At 43.8% G+C, this 24,079-nt stretch overlaps 2 protein-coding genes across 57 annotated transcripts in view; one reads left to right on the top strand and one right to left on the bottom strand.

Moving 5' to 3' along the window:
- Window positions 1-14,343, bottom strand: part of PABIR3 (PABIR family member 3) — a 52,597-nt gene extending 38,254 nt beyond the window's left edge. For 18 of the 34 annotated variants that reach the window (XR_012430163.1, XR_012430164.1, XM_065538771.2 and 15 more), the window contains exons 1-3: window positions 14,221-14,343; window positions 10,495-10,666; window positions 3,401-3,479 (exon numbers count right to left, since the gene is read on the bottom strand). Coding sequence is in view for 29 of the 34 variants with exons in the window: in XM_065538771.2 (XP_065394843.1) it covers window positions 3,401-3,479; window positions 10,495-10,666; window positions 14,221-14,269 (300 nt within the window). In the remaining 5 variants the exon portion in view is untranslated. Of the gene's footprint in view, window positions 1-3,400; window positions 3,480-8,962; window positions 9,340-10,494; window positions 11,011-14,220 lie in introns of those variants that run through there. The other 16 variants (XM_074029778.1, XM_045384404.3, XM_074029781.1 and 13 more) reach the window with 5 other exon arrangements.
- Window positions 14,344-21,615: 7,272 nt separating this feature from the next.
- The window catches only part of PABIR2 (PABIR family member 2), a 28,206-nt gene continuing 25,742 nt past the window's right edge, over window positions 21,616-24,079 (top strand). For 12 of the 23 annotated variants that reach the window (XM_015443745.3, XM_015443739.3, XM_045384408.2 and 9 more), the window contains exon 1: window positions 21,616-22,718. In XM_015443745.3, coding sequence (XP_015299231.1) covers window positions 22,621-22,718 — 98 coding nt within the window. In that variant the 5' untranslated portion in view covers window positions 21,616-22,620. The remainder of the gene's footprint in view (window positions 22,719-24,079) is intronic. The other 11 variants (XM_074029772.1, XM_074029766.1, XM_074029771.1 and 8 more) reach the window with 1 other exon arrangement.

Here is a 24,079-nt window from a genome sequence, read left to right as displayed (position 1 = left end):
CAGCCTGGGCAACAAGAGCAAAACTCCATCTCAAAAAGACAAAGACAAAAACAAACAAACAAAAAACAAGAATCAACATAAAATCCTCCTCAAACTCTTCCAAAAGTGGAAGATGAAGGAATACCTCCTAATACATTCTATGAGGCCAGCTAGCAAAAGATACCACAAGAAAACAACAGGCCAATATCTCATGAATACAGATGCAAAAAGATTTATCACAGGAATGCAAGGGTAGTTCAACATGGAAAAAATAAACGTAATATACCATATGAATCTACCAAGGTGGGGAAACACATGATCATCCCAAGAGATGCAGAAAAAGCACTTGAAACAATTCAACACACTTTCATGATAAAAATACTCAATAAGGCCGGGTTCGGTGGCTCACACCTGTAATCCCAGCACTTTGGGAGGTGGAGGTGGGCGGATCACTTGAGGTCAAGAGTTCGAGACCAGCCTGGTCAACATGGTGAAACCCCGTCTCTACTAAAAATACAAAAAAAATTAGCTGGGCGTGGTGGTGTGTGCCTGTAATCCCAGCTACTCTGGAGGCTGAGGCAGGAGAATAGCTTGAACCCAGGAGGTGGAGGTTGCACCAAGCCGAGATCATGTCACTGCACTCCAGCCTGGGTGACAAAGTGAGACTCTGTCTCAAAAAGAAAAAAAAAAGAAAAAAAAAAAGAAAAATACTCAGCAAGCAGGAGTAGAAGGAAATTTCCTTGACATGATAAAGGACATGTATGAATTATGCTTTAAAGTTCATATGGAACCAAAAAAGACCCCACATTGCCAAGACAATCCTTAGCCAAAAGAACAAAGATGGAGGCATCATGCTACCCGACTTCAAACTATACTACAAGGCTACAGTAACCAAAACAGCAGAGTACTGGTACCAAAACAGAGATACAGACCAATGGAACAGAACAGAGCCCTCAGAAATAATACCACACATCTACAGCCATCTGATCTTTGACAAACCTGACAAAAACCAGAAATGGGGAAATGAGGAAAGGATTCCCTATTTAATGAATGGTGCTGGGAAAATTGGCTAGCCATAAGTAGAAAGTAGAAAGCTGAAACTGGATCCTTTCCTTACTCCTTATACGAAAATTAATTCAAGATGGATTAGAGACTAAAATGTTAGACCTAAAACCATAAAAACTCTAGAAGAAAACCTAGGTAATACCATTCAGGACATAGGCATGGGCAAGGACTTCATGTCTAAAACACCAAAAGCAACGGCAACAAAAGCCAAAATTGGCAAATGGGATCTAATTAAACTAAAGAGCTTCTGTACAGCAAAAGAAACTACCATCACATTGTGGTTTTGATTTGCATTTCTCTGATGGCCAGTGATGATGAGCATTTTTTCATGTGTCTGTTGGCTCTATGAATGTCTTCTTTTGAGAAATGTCTGTTCATATCCTTTGCCCACTTTTTGATGGGGTTGTTTGTTTTTTTCTTGTAAATTTGTTTGAGTTCTTTGTAGGTTCTGGATATTAGCCCTTTGTCAGATGAGTAGATTGCAAAAATTTTCTCCCATTCTGTAGGTTGCCTGTTCACTCTGATGGTAGTTTCTTTTGCTGTGCAGAAGCTCTTTAGTTTAATTAGATCCCATTTGTCAATTTTGGCTTTTGCTGCCGTTGCTTTTGGTGTTTTAGACATGAAGTCTTTGCCCATGCCTATGTCCTGAATGGTACTACCTAGGTTTTCCTCTAGGGTTTTTATGGTATTAGGTCTAACATTTAAGTCTCTAATCCATCTTGAATTAATTTTCATATAAGGAGTAAGGAAAGGATCCAGTTTCAGCTTTCTACTTATGGCTAGCCAATTTTCCCAGCACCATTTATTAAATAGGGAATCCTTTCCCCATTTCTTGTTTCTCTCAGGTTTGTCAAAGATCAGATGGCTGTAGATATGTGGTATTATTTCTGAGGACTCTGTTCTGTTCCATTGGTCTATATCTCTGTTTTGGTACCAGTACCATGCTGTTTTGGTTACTGTAGCCTTAGAATGGCGATCATTAAAAAGTCAGGAAACAACAGGTGCTGGAGAGGATGTGGAGAAATAGGAACACTTTTACACTGTTGGTGGGATTGTAAACTAGTTCAACCATTATGGAAAACAGTATGGCGATTCCTCAAGGATCTAGAACTAGATGTACCATATGACCCAGCCATCCCATTACTGGGTATATACCCAAAGGATTAAGTCATGCTGCTATAAAGACACATGCACACGTATGTTTATTGCGGCACTATTCACAATAGCAAAGACTTGGAATCAACCCAAATGTCCATCAGTGACAGACCGGATTAAGAAAATGTGGCACATATACACCATGGAATACTATGCAGCCATAAAAAAGGATGAGTTTGTGTCCTTTGTAGGGACATGGATGCAGCTGGAAACCATCATTCTTAGCAAACTATCACAAGAACAGAAAACCAAACACCGCATGTTCTCACTCATAGGTGGGAACTGAACAATGAGATCACTTGGACTTGGGAAGGGGAACATCACACATTGGGTCCCATTGTGGGGAGGGGGGAGAGAGGAGGGATAGCATTAGGAGATATACCTAATGTAAATGATGAGTTAGCGGGTGCAGCACACCAACATGGCACATGTATACATATGTAACAAACCTGCACGTTGTGCACATGTACCCTAGAACTTAAAGCACAATAAAAAAAAAAAAAAGAAACTAGAGAGCGGTAGTGGTTGAACAACATTGTGAATGCACTAAATGCTATTGAACTGTATACTTTAAAATAGTTAATTGAATGTTATGTGAATTTCATCTCAATAAAAAAATCATATAATGAATCATGTATTCACCTTGGCTTACTGATCTACAAGTATATTCTCTATGTTTACAGGATAATTAGTAGAAAAGAGTTATAATTTAGAGATTGCATGATAATACCATGAAAAGCAAATCTTATTTATAATTCAAGATAAATGTGAGATAAAAGTCTAACTAAAAGCCTAAAAATTACTTTTAGGAGAGTCTGCAAATTTTCCTCTCAAAGTTACAATTTTCTTTAAAAAAAAAATTGGAAACCAGATGGTCTTATACATAAAATCTCAATATTAAATCCATATGGGATTTAAAAATTAATTCTGTTGCAGCTGCAGCAATCATAACTGTAGTCAATGTGTTTATTTTTCCTTCAGTAATGTTTAGAGCAGTGTTTCTCAAAGTGGGAACTTGTTAGAAATGCAAATTCTCATGCTCCACCCCCATCTACTTAATCAGAAACCCTGGGGGTGAGACTCCCGCTGGCCATCTGTGTTTTAATAAGCCCTCCCTGTGAATGCTCAAGTTTGAAGACCATTGGTTAAGACCAATAAGCACAAGTGTTGGACAGGGAGGCCATTATAAGCATTTTCTTACCAGACAGCGTCGATTCTTAAACGTTGCTCTGTTTGTCCTAATTCTTAACATGTCAGCTTGCAACACCTGTGAATTAAAACTAAAAAGAAAAAGAAAAACATTTGTTATAAAATCCATTACAAAAAAAAAATTTTTTTTTGAGACGGAGTCTCGCTCTGTTCTGTTGCCCAGGCTGGAGTGCAGTGGCACGATCTCAGCTCACTGCGACCTCTGCCTCCCAGGTTCAAGCAATCCTCCTACCTCAGCCCCCCTAGTAGCTGCGATTACAGGCATGCACCACTATGCCCAGCTGATTTTTGTGTTTTTAGTAGAGACGAGGTTTCACCATGTTGGTCTGGCTGGTCTCGAACTCCTGACCTCAGGTGATCCACCCGCCTTGTCCCCCTCAAAGTGCTGGGATTACAGGCGTGAGCCACCATGCCCGGCCACAAAATTCTTTTAAAGAAGATTTCAAATACCTAAACAGCAAGGGTAAAGGCAAGCTGTGCAAAGGTAGAAATTAAAACACACACACACATACAGCCTTGGTTGGCTGAGCCTAAACAAGTCTCCATATAAGGTAAGGAATTCTCAAGCACCCTACTTTACTCCTAATTATGCTACGGAGAATGAATATAATTTATTGTGAACTTGGAAATACATCATTTTCAGTTTAAACCTGTAAATGATTTAAATTTATGATCAGAGCTACAAGGTGCAAATATCAATTCCCTCTCAATTTTCCCAAAGTTTCACATGAATAAGAGGAATAACAATAGCAGGGGTTGATGGAACTCGGATTTTCCACAGATGTGTTTGGTTTGGCCTACACAGTGTCAACAATGTTTTTGAATTTGTTTTGTACACTGTGAGATTTCACATTAAAAAAAACAAAAACAAACAAACAAAAAAAACAACACCCAGATTCCAACTTTCTGGCTTCTATTGAAAAGTTGCAAGATTTTGCAACACTGGGCCACATTCCCATGATAACAATGGACTGAAGTTGTGCAGCTGCTGCCCACTGAAGTTAGGTCTGTGTCCTCAGCTTTGATGGTTGCCCACCAAGTGAACTCGGTCCTATTTGACCTTGTAATCCTGAAGAAATCATTTCATTGTTTTTTCAGAGATGTGGTCAGCCCCGCTATATGTTGCCTAGGCTGCCCTCAAACTCCTAGGCTCAACGATGCTCCTGCCTCAGCCTCTCAAATAGCTAGGACTACAGATCCCAGCTGTGTCTGGCATGTTTTCCTTTTTATTATAACTTCTTATTTTGAAACGGTTTAAGACTCACCAGAAGTTGCAAAAAGAATACAGATGGTTCGCATGTACCCTTCATCCAGGTTCCTCCAATGTGAGAAATCATCTATAACACTTTTGTTTTAGCTGCCTATATCCAGTCAACTGCCAGTATTTTAGATTTTACCTCTATACTCTCTCTCTCTCTCTGATATCCACCCGATTCTTTTCATGCTCCTTGCCAAAAACCAATTCAAGGTCTTTTTCCTTTTCCACAGACTGCCATAGTCTAACTGGGCTCCTTGCCTCTCTTCTTTCCCTTCTCTAGGCTATCTAACAGACTACCAGGGGCACCTTCCTAAAGAACAGTTTGCTCACAACTTTCAATGACTCTCTTCAGTGCCTGTCAAATTCAGTTACGTTCTTTACTATGACATTCAAAGCCCTCCACAGTTTGGCTCCAGACTCTTCAATTTCATGGACTAGTACAATTTCAAAACAAAATCTAGGCAGAAACATAGTTGCCACCTCTTTCTTTTACCAAGTCAAGTCATTTTTTAAAAAATCCCACCATTGACCAACACCATCATTTCATTTGTAAAATGACACTTTGGTATTAAGAAAATAAGAGAATAACAAATCTCAGAGTACAGTACAGTCCTGCCCAGGAAGGATAATTAGCAACTACATAATGACATCTTTAATTATGCTGTACTTAACTTTTTTAAAGGCATGGATTGGTAAAAACTTCACCTGAGATCAGCACTGATCGGCAGATGAACATTTGGGAGTCAGGGGTTCAGGCAAAGTGGACCATTCAGTTCTCTGGAATACATTTATGCTTTTCTGCCTTCAAGGCTGTTCTGTATATAATACTTAAAATACAATCCCAAGCATTGGTCCCCCTCTTTTCCAGGGTGTATCCTATCAATCCATGAAGGCCCATCTCAATTGTCACCTTCTTCATAAACTTGTCCTTCTCCCTCACCAGTCCCGCTGTAATTTCTCCCTTCCTTCTTTGAATTCCCCTAGCACTTTCTTTAGCTCCCTACGCACTTATCTTACTCTACCACACATTTAAGTCCTTCAAGTATTTACAGTCCCTATTAAAGTTTATTGAGCCCTGAGATATGTCTTTGCAACATCATAATTTGCATATAACAGGCGGTAACTTACTATTTTATGAATGGAAGGTATATGGATGTATCTAAGTTTACTTCCTTTCCCAGTCATTTTCTTTGTGAGAATAGGAATATGTTCTGGCAGTCACTTATAAGAAAATTGGAGGGACACTAATGGGCTATTTCTTTCCACTCTTTTTTGTTTACATGTGTAGGGGGCTTAATTCTTAGGGCTAGCAATGATATATTCTACCCTAAATTTGTTCGCCAATTTTAGTAAGACTATAACTGAAAGAAAGAATTCAGGCAATATATACTTCAACTGATATGCATTATTCAACATGAATTTATAAAACCCTAGGTGATATCTGAACTGAGTTAAGTGCTACTTCTAACTCGGAAAAAGCAAAGGTAGTATAACTGGATGAAGTTCAATGTTCCACATCAAATGATCAGTAAACAGCTCTGTCTAAACTATAATAGATTTATGTCACTTATATTCCCAAAGTAATCATTTTTCATGGCTGCTATTCTTCCACGTTCGTAAGAGTTCAATAAACCAGAGGATGGGCAAACTTTTTCTGCAAAGGGCCAGAGAGTAAACATTTGAGGATTTGTGGGCCATACAGTATCTGTTGCAACTCCTCAGTTCTGCCACTGCAGTGGGAAAGTAGCCATAGAAAATAACTAAACAAATGGGGATGGTTCCATTCCAATAAAATTTTATTTGCAAATCCAGGTGGTGGGCTGCATTTGGGTCTGGGGCAGTAATTTGCCTTTTTTTTTTTTTTTTTTTTTTTTTTTGAGACGGAGTCTCGCTCTGTCGCCCAGGCTGGAGTGCAGTGGCGCGATCTCGGCTCACTGCAAGCTCCGCCTCCCGGGTTCACGCCATTCTCCTGCCTCAGTCTCCCGAGTAGCTGGGACTACAGGCGCCCACAACCGCGCCCGGCTAATTTTTTGTATTTTTAGTAGAGACGGGGTTTCACCGTGGTCTCGATCTCCTGACCTTGTGATCCGCCCGCCTCGGCCTCCCAAAGTGCTGGGATTACAGGCGTGAGCCACCGCGCCCGGCCAGTAATTTGCCTTTCAAATAGAATTGACGGTCAGGGGCAGTGGCTCATGCCTGTAATAGCAGCACTTTGGGAGGCCAAGGTGGGCAGATCATGAGGTCAGGAGTTCGAGACCAGCCTGGCCAACATAGTGAAACCCGTCTCTACTAAAAATACAAAAATTAGCCAGGCATGGTGGTGCATGCCTGTAGTCCCAGCTACTCGGGAGGCTGAGGCAGGAGAATCGCTTGAGCCCAGGAGGCAGAGGTTGCAGTAAGCCAAGATTGAACCACTGCACTCCAGCTTCAAGACTCCATCTCAGGAAAATAATAATAATAATTGAGGCAGTAACAGTTTAAATGCAGGGTCAAGGTAGAGGTTTTTAAGGTAGGGAGGCACTGGCAGGAATACAAGAACCTAATCTCTGAGTCTTTGCATAAGGGTCAGAGAAAGAGAAGAAAAAAACTCCTAGCTTTAAACATAGTTATTGACACTAGTAATAAAGTCAGCCAACTACAGGGATAAAGAGTATAAAGAACCAAGAGGTTCAAAACTTTTGACGTTGGAATTTTTATTAGTTCAAGATATACATAAAACAGTGCAGATACTTCTTTAAAACAGTAATACTGTATTAAAGAATTGATATAAAAGAAACCAATGTAAGGAATTTAATTCTGCAAATGCTGGTGCAAGAGGGTCTTTATATAGAAGAAACATGGAGCAAAGTTCGAAAATGACTTGAAAGAGGTGCAACAATGTTTAGCAAGCTAAATATTCTCTACAACAGCACAAAACATCCCCTCAGATCATTTGGGCAAGTTCCCTGACCTCAGGCATGTCACACATCATTCCTATGTTACTTCTTTCTGATGGACCGGAGTCCGTGAACTCTGTCCACTTTGTGGTTTCTATAACTCCTACTAAAGAAATATGCTAGTGATTCTCACTTTCTGAAGAGAATGCTTTACTGCCAGGTATAGTTTAGAAAGGGGAAGTACACAAGTATTAGAGGGCCAAGGAAGAAAAAAAAAAGGAGAAAAGTGAGCAGTATGCATATGCAAATAAAAACTGAGGTGAAAATGAATTCAACTAAGGCTCAGTGTAATCTTACTCTAAATTTTTCTTGCTTCAGAATAACTTCTCTGACCATGCCCTACATTTTCTACAACAGCACAAAATATGCCCTCAGATCATCTAGGCAAGTTCCCCAATCTCAGGGATGTCACACATCATTCCTATGTTACTTCTTTCTGATGGACTAGAGTCCCTGGACTCCGTCCACTTTGTGGTTTCTATATCTTTAAACTCCTACTAGAGAAATATGCTAGTGACCCTTACCTTTCTGTAAAAATTTTACTTCATGCATTAGGATCTTTAGCTATGGAATTTAACACTATAGCTATGCTCTAATATGATAAAAGCAAAAAACAAACAAAACAAAAAAAAATCCTTTGCAGAACAAAGCAAGATATGAAGGGATAACTGAGATCTCTCTGTTTCCAAGGCTTTGAGGATTAGGGAAGGGTCCACTCCTTCTCTGGCATATTTAATACATTAAAGAGGATCCACAGGTTCTTTCAAGTACACATCCTCCATCGTCTATTTGCAGTCTATTTCTTCTTTTTATATTGTCTTCAATAAACCCAACATTCTCCCTACTGCTCTCTTCTACTAGTAGAGTGGGTCCCATAATTCCTTTATTTCCACAACAGGATTAGAGCAAAATCCTGAGTGAATAAAATGTTCTTGTTCTCAGCACAACATGCAGAGTCCCCCTTCTATGTTTTTCTACCTGCCTATTTTAAAAAGGTAATGTTTTTTTTTTTTTTTTTTGGTCAATCTTAGTTTGCTTTTCATTTTGTGAACAGTATATTCTCTCCTACCTCAAATGACCCAAAAGCTGCATTTATTTAGTTAATCAACTTAGTTATTCATTAGTAGTGGCCAGAACAGTCATTTAGGAGTCAGGAAACAGAGGTTCCTAGTACTGGCTCTGCCACTAAACATGTCATTTTGGAGATTTATGGGCCTCAGTTTCCTCATATGTTAAACAAGGAGGGTAAAGCTGGTCTCTGAATCCCTTCCTGAGAAGTCTATAGTACTGTGAATTACAACTATCAATCAGTATGATGCCACAAAAGGTGAGGAGCAAAGTTAGCAATGTATGTAGTGAATGCATTTTTCAGACATTTTTATGATATCTAGAAAACCTTATAATACTGAAATGTGAGATCCAAAATATCATTTTAAAAGTCTAATTTAAGTAAGATTTAGGCCGGGCGCGATGGCTCATGCCTGTAATCCCAACACTTTGGGAGGCCGAGGCGGGCAGATCACAAGGTCAGGAGATCGAGACCATCCTGGCTAACACGGTGAAACCCCGTCTCCACTAAAAATACAAAAAATTAGGCGGGCGTGGTGGCGGGTGCCTGAAGTCCCAGCTACTCGGTAGGCTGAGGCAGGAGAATCGCTTGAACCCGGGAGGCGGAGGTTGCAGTGAGCCGAGATCACGCCACTGCACTCCAGCCTGGGCGACACAGTGAGACTCCGTCTTAAAAAACAAAAAAAGGAAACAAGATTTAGTAATCCCAGATCTTCAGAAATACAGTTAACCATCATTTAGTGCAGTGTTTCTAAATTATTTTTTCATTATTGACCCTCTAAAAAGCCTTTTTAGACCTTTTTTCCCCTAATTGCTTCCCCTCCGTGAAATTTTAATAACACATATATACTATATATCTGTGTACAGACTGTATGTATATCTGTGCTTTATACATAAAAAGAGTAAAAATTTTTCACACTCCCCTAAGAACTATTTTCTCCCCGCTTGGGGGAAGTATCACCCAGTGAGAATGTGTAATTTAGGAGATCAAGCTTCTGTGGTACCAAAACTTTTTGCGCCAACAAAAAATAGGTGTAGGACAGGAGCAGTGGCTCACATCTGTAATCCCAGCACTTTGGTAGGCTGAGGCGGGCGGATCACCTGAGGCCAGGAGTTCGAGACCAGCCTGGCCAACATGGTGAAACCCTGTCTCTACTAAAAATACAAAAAATTACCGGTTGTGGTGGCAGGCGCCTGTAATCCCAGCTACCAGGGAGGCTGAGGCACGAGAATTGCTTGAACCCAGGAGGCGGAGGTTACAGTAAGCTGAGATCGTGCCACTGCACTCCAGCCTGGGCGACAGAGCAAGACTCTGTTTCAAAAAAAAAAAAAAAAAAAAAAAGGTGTAAAAAAAGTCCAAAGTTTATTTGCTTGACAACCATTTCCATTCAAGTGGCTGGAGGTGAAGGTCAGAGGTGATAAAGCAGCTGAAATGACAAATATTACAGTCATGGCAGAAGATCTGGGGGTGAGTGGGGGAGGATGCTAAGTTTCTTCAAAGGAATGGGTAAGAAATGGGGTGAAGTTAGAAAAAAGCCGTGCTCCACACCAATTGGCTGCTGCATTCGGGTCCGGGTGGACTATCAGGGGAGGATGTTCAGATTCAGATGTCTGTCAACCTCAGGGTGGGTGTGCGCTCTCCCTCAGGTCAGCCCGTCCCACTACCCCCACCCAAGGTTGAGGGTGGGATCTCAGGACACCAGGAACAAGGGAGATACCTGCAGAACCTCAACAAATAAAGGGACGGGAATTCTATAGGAAATCACTTTCCCGAACACCTCCTCCCCACCCGCTTGCCTCCTTCAGTATCTCAACCTGGCTCACCCAAGTCCGTTGATCAAAGGGGCACTGTTGACTCTTCTCGGAATGTTGCTGTCTGCGGTAGTGGAACTCGGCAGCGATTCGAAACCTACTTCCATTTTCTCCTGTGCCATGTCCGGGTCGAGGAATAAGTTCTCAAGGCTTTCCGGCTGCCGTTCACACAAGGACAAGTCGACTTAGTGGGCAGGTGATGTAAGGAGAGAGGCAAAGGGGAAAAAGAGAAGAGAGGAGAAAGCTCTTAGACGAGTAGGGGTGCCCACCTTTGCAGCCCTAGCATCCCTAACATCAGTGAACACAAAGTTAGGCAGGACTGGCTCCGAACCGCCTATCTCCCATGATCGGGGCCTCTAACGATGAGAAGATCCCCCACCTCCAAGTCTATAATGTAACTGGGGAATTTAATCTGTCACCGTCGCGAATCCTTCTCCATCTCAGCCCTGGCAACTCATGGTAAGCCTTTCCGGCCAAAACAAAAACTACAATCTGCCGCCTTTGACCATCCGTTGGGTTCCGCCCCTCAGAGCCTGCGATACGCTTCCAGTCAGACGACGCGTATTGTGACGCAGGCAATGACGTCACTTCACGCTCCTCTGTCAGCTTTGCCAGGGGCGCAGGCGCAGTTAAGAAGCCGCTTTATCCCCACGTCGTCACCTCCTTCCTCCTTCCCCAGTGCCCACTCCCCGTGGTTGTGCCTCTACTCTTTTACAAACCCTGGCATGGTTTCCTTAAGCATTATTTAGAAATGAAAGCGTTGGGAGGGGTGAGGTCCTTTCTGCCCTATGCCTAATTCTCAATTTTCTTATCCCTTTATGACTGAGGTCAACAAGCTTCCAACCTCCTATGATGCATTTTTCCATCCTGTAACAGCAGACACACTACACCTTTGTAATTTTAGAAAAGCAAAAGTCTGAAAAGAAAAAAAAAAAAAGATACTGCTACCGAAGTACTTAGAGGCCACTTGTTCCCAAAGGGTCTTGCTAAGGTGCTAACCTAACTGAGTTCATTTGGCAAATGAATTACTGTTTTCAGTGTGGTTTCTTTCTATTTTAAACCATAATTGTACAGTTTTTTTGTTTTTTGAGATGGAATTTCGCTCTGGCCGTGATCTCGGCTCACTGCAACCTCCACCTCCCAGGTTCAAGCGATTCTCCTGCCTCAGCCTCCCGAGTAGCTGGGATTACAGGCGCTCGCCACCACGCCTGGCTAATTTTTGTATTTTAGTAGAGATGGGGTTTCACCATGTTGGCCAGGCTGGTCTCAAACTCCTGGACCGAAGGTGATCCGCCTGCCTCGTCCTCCCAAAGTGCTGGGATTACAGGCGTGAGCCACCGCGCCTGCCTCGGTGTGTGTTTTTACATTATATATAATCTGGCTCCTCACAGCTATTCATATAAAAAAGACCTCAACTAATTTACAAAGATTTGAGTTAAAGCAGTGAGGCTTTTTAAAAAACAAATATCTCAGAATTTAGTATCTATGCAAATCAGTGTTTTCATTTCAGGTAGTATTAGAAGCTACATACATTCTAAGAATGCTGCCATGGCTCATATCATTTTAAGAACTGCTGTTTTAGAAATTTTAACCATCACTTAATGAGCCACACTAAGTACTAAAATCTTAACTCCATGCTAATAATTTTGTAAAACCACACATTTTAGTAACCATATAGAGAACTGGCTGAGAAGGCAAATAAACCTAGTGAAATGGGAGTTGTTAATTAAAATAATCATAACACTTTATAGATAACAATTTTTTTTTTTTTGAGACAGAGTTTTGCTCTTGTTGCCCAGGTTGGAGTGCAATGGCGCAATCTTGGCTCATCGCAACCTCCACCTCCCGGGTTCAAGCTATTCTCCTAACTCAGCCTCCAGAGTAGCTGGGATTACAGGCATGTGCCACCACTCCCAGCTAATTTTGTATTTTTAGTAGAGATGGGGTTTCTCCGTGTTGGTCATGCTGGTCTCCAACTCCCGACCTCAGGTGATCCACCCGCCTCGGCCTCCCAAAGTGCTGGGATTACAGGTGTGAGCCTCTGCACCTGGCCTACAAAATGTTTTTACATACTTTTTTTTTTTTTTTTTTTGAGACGGAGTCTTGCTTTGTCACCCAGGCTAGAGTGCAGTGGCCGGATCTCAGCTCACTGCAAGCTCCGCCTCCCAGGTTCACGCCATTCTCCTGGCTCAGCCTCCCGCGTAGCTGGGACTACAGGCGCCCACCACCTCGCCCGGCTAGTTTTTTGTATGTTTTAGTAGAGACGGCGTTTCACCATGTTAGCCAGGATGGTCTCGATCTCCTGACCTCGTGATCCGCCCGTCTCGGCCTCCCAAAGTGCTGGGATTACAGGCTTGAGCCACCGCGCCCGGCCTGTTTTTACATACTTATCTGGATTGGTTCAATCATTAACCCTGCTCAGCTACCCAGTGGTGAACTTAAAATAATGGGACAGTCTTGAGATAGTTCGTGACAAGTTATGACATGTAAGATAATAAATATGTATTTTGTTCATTCTGGGAATAGAATAAGACAAACTTGATTATATTAGGCAGAATCAGATTACTTAAATCCCAGACATGAAGATGATGTGGAGTCCCCATTCCTGATATAAGACAGATTAATAATAGCTACTGTTTCTTGGACACTTACTATGTGCCAGGTACTGTCCTAATCACTTTAAATAGGTGATTGCATTTAAAGTTTACAATAATTCTTTGAGGTAGGCACCATCACAATGCCCATTTTTCACAGGGGGAAACCAAAGCCCAGAGGGGTTACTCAAGTTACAACTACTAAGTGGCAAAGCCAAGATTCCTCTGCCCTTCTGTTTAAGTAAAAAAAAAAATGAGGTGCCTCAGAATATCTCCCTGGACACAATTTCTGTACTCATAAGCACTTGATAAATACTCATGAAATTATTTTATGAATAAATGCAGGTTTAAATAGCCTATCTTTCATAGTTATCTTGTAAAGTAGGTAAATCATTTCTGTTTTACAGTTGGATAAAATTTCAAAGAGATTAATGGCACATAATTAGATAGCAGCAGAATTCAGGCTAGTATCAAGATGTCCTAAAAGCCACTGTTAAAATTCCCAGGGTACCTGAAAGTTTATAAAAGATGGTGGTTAAAGCTGAGTAAATTCAGGGTGAATGCAGAAGCAGTGATTAAAGACAGAACAGAGTAAAAAAACAAATTGCCTGAATAACAGAAAAATATGAAGCAGGCCAGTGAACAAGGGAATCTTACCTCCATTCTGTTCATTTTAATTTTCAACGTTTGCTAGTATTCTTGGCAGGTAATAAGATTTCATATGTATATTTGGAATAAATAGACAAAATTTCATCCTGCCTAAGCCTTACAAGTATCTAATTTTTAAATAAGTACAACACTAAGAAAACAGGTATAATAAAATGACAAGGAAAGAGTGACTAATGGACTGTGTTTCTAAGAAAAGGAGTTAGTAATATGAAATAACTAAATATATGAGATGGTAGTAAATTTACAGCTATTATCAAAGAGAAAGAGCTCTCTTTTACTAAAGAACAGCTACATGTCAGGAACCCCAAACCTGTAAAGATATAAATAGGACTCATAGTACATACACAAATTGGAACATCAAAAGGAACAAGTAATACAAAAACAGCAAGAATTCTATATGCTACAATGGCAAACACAACATTAAAGAAATTGTTTTCACTTCTCCCCATTTCTACCCACACATTATTATACCAACCTAGCTGTGTTTCTTGATCAGTTCTTCCAGTTCCAGGGAAATATGCCATGATCTTGGGACACTGTTTTTGTTAGATCTAGACTTGACAATTAGGCTACTCTTCTCTGCATATCCCAGTCTGCTGCCCTGTGTCCCAGGCCCTCACCTATAAAAGGGAAGTAACAAACGTGATAATCAGCTCTTTATTTTACCAGTTGTCATGACAACCTTGAAGCTACGTTGTAACCTTTAGTTACCACAAGAGCAAGTCAAATACAAGTGGAACCCAAATCTACAAATCACAAACACCCCAAACCTTCCCAAAAGATTTACATGAAAGGTAAAAAAAAAACTAGCAGGCAAGAATGATGTGAATAAAACCTAGAAATGATAGCCAAAGTAGCATTCTTCTCGTCTTGTTCTCCTAAATTGTTAAGCTCCTGGGGTCAGTGCATGTGCCTCCTCAACAAATGATTGTTTAGTAGCTATTGTGAACAAAAGAATGTATTATAATTTCTTTTGAGCAGGGAGTAGGAGGTGGGGCTGGCCTAAAGGGTTGCTGAGACCTTGAGATAAAAAGAGATACCTAAGTTGCTCAAAAACAGAGGTTGTTGTTTCTAATCTAGCTGGGAGAAAAATACAGGCAATTTAAAGGAAACCATCTAAAAGTACTTACAAATCCCTCATACTGCAGGCAGAAAGCATAAACAGTGAGGAATAAAATGACAATTGGCCTTGGCAAGTTTAGTATGGGATAATTGAAAAGAGGCAGGCAAAATTATTATTTCTGGCTGAATTTTGAAAGCAATTTCATAACTATTACATTTCAATGCAATGGCCTTCTCTTCCCCAGGGCCATTCAAGTGGTGAGGATTAAGAGTTCCCGGAGTCCTGATAAGATAAGTAAGAAACAATGAGCAAAGCGCCCCAGGTGGGGAAGAACGATGCAAAATTGTTCAGAGAGACCTAGGGCACAACGACCTCGTTCCACGTGTGGGTCCAGCAGCATGACTCGTTTCCACATGCAGCCCCCTCCAGCTCCCTCCAGCGCCTGCCTCTTTGCAGATAGCTCCTCCTCTGCAGTGCTGTCCTTTGCCTCCTTGCAACATATTTTTCATGACTTCTCTAATAAATCTGCCTTTCTTTACCTATGACTGTCTTGGTAAATTCCTTTACCACCCGCGCCACTGGCCAGTTGCACGTGCAACATTTTGGTGGCCCGTATGGGCCTCTCCCCTACTCTCTTCCTTTCCTCCAATTCCAACCTCTCGTTGGACAGCGTCAAAACCCTGAGATAATTTAAAGTCCCTGGCCAGGGCTGCTCCCCAGGGAACCAGGAGGTCCCGGTGGAAAGACATCAGACTGCTGCCCCACGATCCCGTGAGAGTTCAGAATTTGCTTTACTTTTCAGTCTTCCAGCCGACAAATTCTAGTATCCCTCTGGCAATTGATGGCAACTGGTCAGGGCCATTTCCTGGTGTGGCCTGAAGGCCAGCGGGTTGTGAACAGGTTTGGCTGCCTTGCCCAGAAGGGAAGAAGGCCCCCTCCTATCCCTTCTGGCGAAAAGGTCTACAATCCCTTTGTGGTGCAATTGGCACATATGTTTTGGGGAGCTCAGAGCCCCTCTTTCTTACTCGAAATAGTCCTGCGAAAACAGCCAGACCTCCTGCTCTGGACGTTCCCAAATTAGGTGATCGCAAGCAGCCTCAGAGCAGTGAGTCTCCCCATTCTGGTCCTCTCTCCTGGGATGGGACCAGGCTGAGTTTTTCCTTTACCCTTTTTCCTCGCACCTGGGCTAACCATCCAGCGTAAGGCCCCAGCGCTGAGATGTCCTTTCCAGTAAGTGGGATGCCCCTTTAGAAAGTGCACTCGAGGCCAGGCTCAGTGGCTCATGCTTGTAATCCCAGCACTTTGGGAGGCCGAGATGGGAGGATCACCTGAGGTCAGGAGTTCAAGACCAGCCTGGCCAACATGGGGAAACTCCGTCTCTACTAAAAATGCAAAAAATTAGCTGGACGTAGTGGTGCATGCCTGTAACCCCAGCTACTTGGGAGGCTGAGGAGAATTGCTTGAACCTGGGAGGTGGAGGTTGCAGTGAGCCAAGATCCCACCACTGCACTCCAGCCTGGGTGACAAAACGAGACTGCATCTCAAAGAAAAAAACACAAAAAGAAAGAAAGAAAAGAAAAGAAAAGTGCACTGGAATTCCTCAGCAGATGTGAGCTGAGTCCTCTTCCTGGTGGGGCAGTGGGGGGCCGGTTTGCGGCGAGAGAGTGTGCTTCATGTCCGCAGCAGACATTAGCCCCCAGCAGCTCATCGTTTTCCAGTCCCACCGTGGGACAAACTTCCTCTATTCCGTCAGACTAACCTCTGGGTTGCATCCCAAAACGTTGAGACAAATGTAACCCTGAGATTAATAAAAAAAAAATGAAAAATGTCCAATTTTCTTTTGTAATACAGCATGGCCTCTATGCAGAAAACCTCAAATTAGTCTTTTTTTTTTTTTTTTTTTTTTTTTTTTTTTTTTTTTTTGAGATGGAGTCTCGCTCTGTCGCCCAGGCTGGAGTGCAGTGGCCAGATCTCAGCTCACTGCAAGCTCCGCCTCCCGGGTTCCCGCCATTCTCCTGCCTCAGCCTCCCGAGTAGCTGGGACCACAGGCGCCGCCACCTCGCCCGGCTAATTTTTTGTGTTTTTAGTAGAGACGGGGTTTCGCCGTGTTAGCCAGGATGGTCTCGATCTCCTGACCTTGTGATCCGCCCGTCTTGGCCTCCCAAAGTGCTGGGATTACAGGCTTGAGCCACCGCGCCCGGCCCTCCTCAGTCTTTTATAACCAAGAGCAGGATAAGGACAGGGCTAAGGAGAAAGAAGAACGCAGGGACAAGAAGCAGGGTCAACTGTTGGCTGCTTTGCAAGTCCCTAGCCTCCATTCCAGGTTGCCCTAAGGATACTCCTCCAGATAACTGCCATCAGTGCAGAAGCCCACGCCACTGGAAGGCAAACTAGTCCTATGGGATGAATGACGAAAAACCCCCGCATGGCTTGCCCCCTCTGCCACAAGCTCGGCCACCGGAAATGGGACTGCCCTGGAGGGCCAAAGGGCCCCTGGGACATAATCCCAACCCTTGATGATCATCAGGCCTTAAACTGAAGGGGGGCTTTCTGCTTTGGCTAGCTTCCAGATCAAACATGAGTCATCAATAAAACAAAGCCAAGGGCAACTCTGGAGGTGGCAAGTAAAATCATAAACTTCCCTTTTGATTTAAAAAGCTGCCTGCCATGGAGATGCCTCCTCTACCCCTTTCTGGAAATACCTTTTGCTTATGTGGTAAAAACCTGGAAAATTACTATCTGGACTTTAACAGGCTTTTATTTAGATTGAGTCACTATTGGAATTGAGAACACCATGAAAAGAAAATGGTTACATTAAAAGAAGGACGCATAATAATAACATAGCTAGTCTTAGAAAATTCTCTTGAGCAGTTAAAACTTTTTGCAAGCTTGAAAATGCTCTGAACTCGTGGTAAAACAACAGTAGTCACCTTGTGCTGTAGGTCAGTTGCTAAGGCTTTGCCCTATCACAATGGCACCTGGGTTGAATTCCTGGATTTGAAAGTCACTCCTTTGTGGTTTAATACTTGTGGTACTTTTGCCATGTATTGATTATTTTTCCCTCCATGGACAGCTTCTGATTTCCTGTCTTGAAATTTTCTTTTCTCTGAGTTACCTTTGGAGCAGTTCTAGATCTTATAAATGGCTTGCCATCTCTTTGGAGACACCTCATATTTAAATCATCCCCTCAGTTAAGGCTTCTTTTTTATTTTTTCAGACGGAGTCTCGCTCTGTCGCCAGGCTGGAGTATAGTGGTGTGTTCTTGGCTCACTACAACCTCCACCTCCCAGGTTCAAGCGATTCTCCTGCCTCAGCCTCCTGAGTAGCTGGGACTATAGGCGAGCGCCACCATGCCCTGCTAAGTTTTGCATTTTTAGTAGAGATGGGGTTTCACCATGTTGGCCAGGATGGTCTCGATCTCTTGAACTCGTGATCCGCCCGCCTCGGCCTCCCAAAGTGCTGGGATTACAGGTGTGAGCCACCACGCCCAGCCAACGCTTCTTAATTTCACATAGGAGGTTACCTTTAGTAAAAGGTTCGAAAACCAGAAATATTGACTCTGTTGCCCAGGCTGAGTGCAGTGGCATGATCTCTCACTGCAACCTCCGCCTCCCAGGTTCAAACAATTCTCCCACCTCAGCCACCAGAGTAGCTGGGATTACAGGCGCATGCCACCATGCCCGGCTATTTTTTTTTGAGATGGAGTCTTGCTCTGTTGCCCAGGCTGGAGTGCCGTGGCATGATCTCAACTCACTGCAACCTCCGCCTCTGCCTCCTGGGTTCAAGTGATGCTCCTGCCTCAGCCCCCCGAGTAGCTGGGACTACAGGCACCTGCCACCATGCCCAGCTAATTTTTTTTGTATTTTTAGTATAGACAGGGTTTCACCATATTGACCAGGCTGGTCTCGAACTCCTGACCTTGTGATCCGCCCACCTCGGCCTCCCAAAGTGCTGGGATTACAGGCATGAGTCACTGCGACCAGCCGGTAAGGAAGGTTTTAAATAAAAATTTTGTATGAGAAAGGATTTTTTTTTTGTTTTTGACACCAAGTCTGCCCAGGCTGGAGTGCAGTGGTGCAATCTCGGCTCACTGCAACCTCGGCCTCCCAGCTTCAAGTGATTCTCCTGCCTCAGCCTTCGGAGTAGCTGGGATTACAGGTGCCAACCACCACACCCGGCTAATTTCTGTATTTTTAGTAGAGACAGGGTTTCACCATGTTATGTTGGCCAGACTGGTCTTGAACTCCTGACTTCAAGTCATCTGCCTGCCTTGGCCTCCCAAACTGCTGGGATTACAGGCATGAGCCATTGCGCCCAGCCAAGAAAGGATCTTTTATGACAAATTTTTGTCCTAAAGTAAAATGACCTGTTGTTTAAGAAAGGGGTGTTTAGGACAAGTCAGAAAGCCCTGATGTCCAAGTCAGAAAGTCCATACAGTCTGTGTAAGTCGTGAGAAGGTTTACAAAGGAGAAGTTATGAAAGGAATTTTGTATGTGTTTAAGTTGGTTATAACTGAAAGGGAATAATTTAGGATAATCTAACATCAGTCCCCTATGTTAAAAACAAGATTTTCTTAAGATATTAATCTGCTCTTAATATAATTGTAAGAAGTTAAAGCTTCACAGAATAATATCTCAGTTCAACTTTTGCTGTGCCTTGCTGCTTTCAGCTTTTTCTCCCCGGAGAATGCCAAAGATAATAACTCTCTCCTTCATTTTTTGTCAGCTTCTGTAACTTTTTCCTCCAATTCTGTTATTATGGCCTAATGCTAAAATGTTTCATCTTGGAAAAAAAACAAAAACAAAAAACAACGAAGCAATGTTTTCCTCTAATATAACTTAATTCTGTGCCCTTTTTAAAAATATGTCTAAATTATCAATGTAATTTAAAAAAACCTTTTCACACTTTTCCTAAGAGTCATGTATTCACCTGCTATACTCATAACCCTGAATACACTCTTCTTGTGTCTAATTATATTTAAACACTTTTTCTTTGAGTTTAACTTCCAGGCTATCTAAATGGGCTTCCAATAAGGAAAAACAGTCACACTACAAATGGTTGTGGGGTTTTTTGTTTGCCTTTTCAGTAACTGGCTTAAGAAACAAACTTTTATCTTCTAGAATTCAGCAGTTTCACTTTCAAGTAATGCTGTGAATGGGATATCAGTCTCTCCCCAATGATGCCTGCTACCTTTATGAGTCTCCCCTGGATTCAGCTGGTCACCAGTTTTGCCTTGACATACTCCCACTCTGTGATGAGTCCCTTCCTCCAGCAAGATTCAATATCCTAGGTCCCACAGTCTGGGACAATGACCCACAGGGTCTCCTGACAGACCAACAACCATAGATAGGGTCAACTCTATACCCCTGGTCAGCAGGAAGCAGTTGGAAGATGAGACCTCACCCCCAATTCCAAAGATTTGTCATTGTTGTTCTGAGGGGTGTTACGGGGGGGGGGGGGGGGGGGTGGGATGCAGAGTCCTGAGAAATAAGCAACAATGAGAAAGGGGCCAGGTGGGCCCCAGGTGGGGAAGAACAATGAGCACAAACAACCAGAGGGCACACCTTCCACACAGTGGCCCCAGCAGCATGACCTCTTTCTGCACTTACCCCCCCTCCAGCATGACCCTATAAAACTTCCCTCCAGTCCCTGCTTCTTTGCAGACAGCTCCTCCTCTGTAGTGCTGCCCATTGCATCCTTGCAACGTATTTTCATATCTTCTCTAACAAATCTGCCTTTCGTTACCTATGACTGTCTCCGTAAATTTCTTTAGCACCTGCACCACTGGCCAGTCACAACCAAGACAGAGTTAATATTTCTAAAACTCTTAGAATAGTGCCTAGCACATAACAAGTTTTATGTAGGTGTTAGTTAAATAAAAAATCCAAATCTCGGCTGGGCGTGGTGGCTCGTGCCTGTAATCCCAGCACTTTGGGAGGCGGAGGCGGGTGGATCACCTGAGGCCAGGAGTTCGAGACCAGCCTAGCCAACATGGCAAAACCCTGTCTCTACTAAAAATACAAAAAAATTAGCCAGGCGTGGTGGCGGGCGCTTGTAATTCCAGCTACTCAGGAGGCTGAGGCAGGAGAATCGCTTGAACCCGGGCGGGGAGGCAGAGGTTGCAGTGAGCCAAGATCGCGCCACTACCCTCCAGCCTGGGCGACACAGCGAGACTCTTTTAAAAAAAAAAAAAAAAAAAAAAATCCAGATCTCACACACGCTGAGTCATGATTGTTCGGGACTCCGTAATTCCTAGTAAGAGAAAACATTTGGTTCTGCTTGCTACCTGTTCTTCGGACTTTTCCCAGTTTTGTTGAATCTAAAGATGCTTGCAAAATGGAACTGAGTTTCTCATTAGCTATACGAACTGTCATGATATTCGCTTTATTTTTATCCATTGCGTTTGTTTTCCCACTTCTCTTTTGTCTAGTGCATCCAAATGGATGATCTGAAAAAGAAATCAGCCCCTCCAGACAAAGACCAACAAAATCGAGGGATTTAAGGCATGAGTGGGGATCACAGAGGTCGGAGCGTACAAATTAGGAGTGAAATAACGTGGAAATCCCATGTTTTTCTCTGTTTCCCATGAATATTGGCCCAAACTCCTCCTGAAAGCCGATGCTCCAGCATTTCCCAACTATTGGTTCTTTTCAAAATTGGGCGCCAGGGTCCCCAGGCCAATGCCATCGAGGAAGGCGCCGGGCCCCCTGGAAACGCTCCTCCCCTTTGGAGGAGGATTTTGAGGCGGGGCTGCCACGCACGCTCCGTGCCCGCGGGCCCATTGGAGTGGCCGCTGGACGCGTGCGCAGGACCCGATGGGTGCCCGGACGCGGAAGAACTGGCCCCGCGGAGGTTCCCGCTTCTGAAGCGTGGGAGGCGGAAGAGACTGCAGGTTGTAGATTTTGGTCTTGGCCCCAGCGTGTTCCCCCAGACCATTAGAACCCAAGAGAGGAAGAGGAGGCATCGCGGCGGCGGCTGAGAGGCCGAACCCCCAACCTGTCCTCGAGGCGGGAGGGGGGCAGGGAGGGGAGAAGCACCGATCCCAGGGCTGAGGAGCCTCCGGGACCAGGTCCGGGAGCATGGGGGGCTGGACCGAGTCCCCGAGCATGGGGAGCTGGAGTCACCAAGGCTGCCCGGCCGGGTCCTACCCGACTGTCAGGTCCTCGGTGCTAGCGCTGCCCGGGCAGCCGCAGCATCTGTAGCCCGGCCCCGCTTGTGGTCCTCAGCCGGAAAGATAGCAGCATGAGTTCCGCCGCTGCCTAGTTTCCTCCCCCTCCTCTTCTCCCTCCTCTCTTCTCTTCCCCAGACCACCTCCTTTCCCGCCCCTGCGCTCCTCTTTTCCCTTCCCCTCTGTCCTCCTCCCTTCCCTCTGCCCTCTCCCTTCCCCTCCCTCCCCCGCCCTCTTCCTCTCCCTTTTCACCCTCTGCCCTCCTCCTCTTATCCTCTCTGTCCTCCTGCTTTTCCATCTATCCTTTTCCCTCCCTCTTCCTTCCTCCCTCCATCCTTGTTTTCCCTCCATCCCTCTTCTTTCCTGCATCCTTTTCCTTCATTCTGTCGCCTTCCACCACTACCTCTGCATCCTCCTCCCCGCCTCACCATCATCCTCCCTTCCTCATCATCATCCTCCTTCCCTCCTCCTCTCCTACTTTTCTCCGCCCCCAGCCCCCGCCCTCGTCCCCAAGCCTCCGCCCCTTAGCCCCCGCCCCCAGCTGCCAGTCCCCAGCAGCTCAGTCCTGCAGTGAGAGTCTTGGGAGTCCATAGCTAAGCACCAGGAGCTGAGCACTGCCCGCTGTGCCTGCCTGCAAGTCTGACATGGCTCAGGAGAAAATGGAGCTGGACCTTGAGCCTGATACATCTTACGGGGGAACCCTGAGGAGATCCAGCAGCGCTCCCCTAATCCATGGGCTCAGGTGAGCAGGGTTGGGGAGGATGGAGTACAGGGTTCAGGGGCTCCTTGCCCCCGTGCGAGCAATCTTCCTTCCTTAAAGTGCACGTTTGAGCTCATTTGGGCTCTTCAACCTGAGGGGGTGGCGACTCGTTTGCTTGATAGTGACTTGGGTCCCAAGGTGGAGTGAAAGTTTAATCTCCAACTTTGGGCAGTGTGGAGGAAACGGTTCTCCCTCCACCTGGGGCCATGTTGTCCCACTGTAAAAGGAACTGCAGAAAGCTTCTGGCTCTTCTGACAGGTTGCTTGCCCGACTAACTTACACCAGGGAATGTCAGATCGAAACCGCTGGAACTAGATGTGCAACTTGACACCTGTCTCTCAGAGCTGCTATTTCTAAGCTTAGTTTAGGAATCCTGGTATTAACAGAGGTTTACTTTAATAAATCACACTTTATCTAATAACTTGTAATTAAGTGGTATGTTCACATCACAGTACGTGATTTGGATTTGCTCTAATGTTTTCAGGTTCCAAAACTGCCTGAAATGCATTGCAGTGAATAAAAAAGAAGGGTGGTCTGTAGCTTAGGGTCAGTGAAAAGGCACGTTTTAGAAAACGGTGGAGAGAATCGACTCTTCAATTTCGGTGGTAGGGTCTTGTGTTTTCATGTGAATAAGTCATCGAGGGTCTATTTTAAGGTAGCATCTTGTAATAGTGAAGGTTAGGTTGGTTCATCTCCTGAGCCTATTGTATTTCACTTTTATAAGGAGACAATTCATCTTAGGTAGAGAGCCAATTTGCGAGACCCGGTAGAAATGGCATTAGTCCAAAAAAGGAGATGAGAGTACAATTAGCCAAAAACATATTAATCAAGCACAGTGAAGGCAAAGAAAGAGATAATCCTTGCTGTTGAACTGATTATAACATCCATATTTTGGGGAAAAAACAGGTTGACTTTTTCATTTATTAAATATAATTTTGAAACTGAGGGAATGTAGGAGTGACTTTTTGCTTTCCTGTTGCTGTCCTTGGCCCTGAATTTATTTTGGTTACTATAACAATAAACTGGTCTTTTTCTGATTGTCTTTTGAAATCTCGTAAGCAAGCAATTGCTAGGGACTTCAGCAATTCTATTGACCTGCATTTAGACTATTGTAGCAAAAACATACTGTTTTTTGAATCATGATTTAAGTAACATAGCATGATGTGACACAAGAAGGGGCGAGGAGACCAGGTCTGGTCCCAGTTTTCACTAACTAGCTATGATCACGAATGAGTCATTTAACCTTTCTGAGTCTGTTTTCTCATTTGAAAATTAAGAGAGCTGAATTAGGTGATCTCAGTGGGCCCCGAAAGCCCAGTGCAGTTCATTTCTGAAAAATCCTT

This window comes from Macaca fascicularis, chromosome X, assembly GCF_037993035.2.
Source record: "Macaca fascicularis isolate 582-1 chromosome X, T2T-MFA8v1.1".
NCBI classification, from domain to species: Eukaryota; Metazoa; Chordata; class Mammalia; order Primates; family Cercopithecidae; genus Macaca; species Macaca fascicularis.
This window is presented reverse-complemented; position numbering and strand designations above follow the sequence as displayed.